Below are 2431 nucleotides of genomic sequence, written 5' to 3'. Positions count from 1 at the left end.
TGACCTGCAGTTTTTCATTGATAAGGGAACATTTCCCGAAATGACGTCAAGCAATACAATGGATTGAATTTAAAAAGCATCCATTTCTTCCAGAAAAGTCTTCAATATTGTCTTTACGATGTAGTTTAGTATTCTTTAATTATTTAAGGATATAAATAACGTTTTTTCAGTACCGTAATTACTATTTTTTGGCGACCCGGAAGTTATTCTGTTTGCGCAGGCGCAAATGAGCTGATGGTACGGATCTTGCTACCGGTATGGATCGGGTAGCGACAAACGCCTCCGTTCTGGGCAGAGACTCTCATTTTGTTGCATTATTGTCACTTCTTCTCTGTTTTAATAGAAAGATGACCCCAGCCTCAGTGAGGTCACTGGCGCCCTCTGCTGTTGCGTTCGTGTCGTGACCCCAGACGACTGTCATTCTATATCGTCGGTTAGACCGCGATCATTAGACGACGCCACATTTTCACATTATTTTTAACAATTCGTTAACTGAGTCCTTGATTGAAGATATGTGGGTTGAAATAGAACCTGATTGTAGGATAAAACGGCCTTCCGTACCTGAACACATGATGCGCCGCCCAGCCGATGATGAGGCTGGCCAAGAAGCACTCTGACACGGGTTCCAGGACGGTGGCGGGAACCATGTTGATCCGCAGCTTGGTCCACCTGTTTCAACAAATCTTATTAACGCGTCGTCCTGAACAGGCGGCCGACGGAGTGGCGGTCTGCGGCTTACCTGATCATCCGGGACTGGAACTGTCCGATGGAGTAGGAGCCCGAGTTCTGCAGCGCCACCTGTGTCGCCATGGAGAACTTCCATCCTCTGGGAAGGAAAGAAGAAACGTGTCATGACCGAGGCAGAAAGCTGTCTGCGGCGTGCTAATGCTAATGCTAACCTGTCTGCGATAGCCTTGGCCATGAAGTAGTCCTCAGCGATGTACTGAGCGAAGGCCACCAGCCCCCCCGCCTGGTCCAGGACGTCCTTCCTCATCAGACACGACATCCCCGTCACGCATTTGATCCCCGTAACGTTGGCCGAGATGTAAGAGCGGGGGTGGGACGTCCCGAAGTACACCTGCACACAGGTGAGCCGCGTTAGCAGGAAGCCCCGCCCCCCTTCGGCCCACAGAACCTGACCTCACCTGCTCCAGAGTGGCGGCGAAGCCTTGGCGGTCAGCAACGTACGGCAGGCCGTGGACCAGGCCCACCTTCTCCGTCATTTGGTTGGTCAGATCCGTCAGGGTGTCGGGTTTCACTGTGGAACAGAACAGGGTCAGAACCTCCCACTGGGGGGCGGGGCCTGAGAGAGGCACTGAAGCTGAGGGCAGGTTCTACCAGAACCAACAGCTGATTCTGGTATAAAAACCCAAATCCTCCATCTGAGCGAACAGAACCGGCCAGAATGGACCCAGGCAGCCCTATGATCCTGTCCTACCGAAGCCCGGTTCTGCTCAGAGTTTAGCATCGGGGTCAAGCTGACCCGGTTCTGGTTCTGACCTCTGATGCCGCTGTCACAGATCCACACCAGCCCGTATTTGGCGGCTTCATATCCGGGCATCAGGTTGTTGATCTTCGGGTTTATCCCGACCTTCTTCCCACCTGAAGAGGAACAGGAGCGTGACGTGAGGCTGGGGGGCGGAGACACGGCAGGAAACAGGAAGTGACGCGTCTCCTCACTCACCGATGAAGAGTCCAGCGTCCACGTTGGGATATTTCCCCAACAGCTTCTTACAGACGTCCACAGCCGGATCGTCCTGGTCCTGGACGCACAGCAGGATCTCATACTGGAACACAGACAGAACCAGTTAGAACCGGATCGGGTGATGTGTGCGGCGGGGCGGCAGGGTCGGTCGGGTCGGGTTCCGCTCACCTTGGGGTAGTCCAGAGTGAAGAAGGTCTCCAGGTTGGAGATCAGGTTTGGGTCGACGCCCTTCAGCGGCTTCAGCAGAGAAACTCCGAGGACCTGAGCGAACGGCTGCTTGGCCTCAGATCTCTTCTTATGGAGGCAGAGACGCCTGAAACGCAGAGGTCAAAGGTCAGCAACCGGTTAAAGGCCGCAGACGGCATCCATGTTTGGCTAAAGCCACTGGCTGTTGCGTGGAAGCCCTGCTGGCGGATAAAAGGTCCGCTTCTGATCCGACCGGCTTAGGGAGCTACAGCAGGAGATGATGAGCCCAGAAGGTTCCCATCAGCCCAAATTAGAGGCTCAGTCTGTGTGAACATTCAGACCCTTCTGATGGATCAGCTGAAAGCACCGAAAGACAGCAATTAAAACCTAAAACCATTCAGCTGATTTATCGGCTGCCTCTCATCTCTCACTGATTCTCGTCTCTAGCCGTTTAGCGGTGCGTTCAGGCTCCCTGGACCAGCTGGATTTCAGAGTGCTGGAGACGTGAGGCGTTCAAGTCAGCAAGAAACATTAACTTTC

The 2431-nt window shown here is 53.5% G+C and overlaps 1 protein-coding gene across 1 annotated transcript in view; it reads right to left on the bottom strand.

Annotated features, from left to right (window-relative positions):
- Positions 1–2431, bottom strand: part of ugcg (UDP-glucose ceramide glucosyltransferase) — a 17777-nt gene that overhangs the window by 7065 nt on the left and 8281 nt on the right. The window contains exons 2-8 of the mRNA XM_015395497.1: positions 1874–2018; positions 1685–1787; positions 1501–1602; positions 1146–1258; positions 900–1078; positions 740–826; positions 562–669 (exon numbers count right to left, since the gene is read on the bottom strand). Coding sequence (XP_015250983.1) covers positions 562–669; positions 740–826; positions 900–1078; positions 1146–1258; positions 1501–1602; positions 1685–1787; positions 1874–2018 — 837 coding nt within the window. The remainder of the gene's footprint in view (positions 1–561; positions 670–739; positions 827–899; positions 1079–1145; positions 1259–1500; positions 1603–1684; positions 1788–1873; positions 2019–2431) is intronic.

Source organism: Cyprinodon variegatus, unplaced genomic scaffold (assembly GCF_000732505.1).
Source record: "Cyprinodon variegatus isolate N-32 unplaced genomic scaffold, C_variegatus-1.0 Scaffold743, whole genome shotgun sequence".
Classification (NCBI taxonomy): domain Eukaryota; kingdom Metazoa; phylum Chordata; class Actinopteri; order Cyprinodontiformes; family Cyprinodontidae; genus Cyprinodon; species Cyprinodon variegatus.
This window is presented reverse-complemented; position numbering and strand designations above follow the sequence as displayed.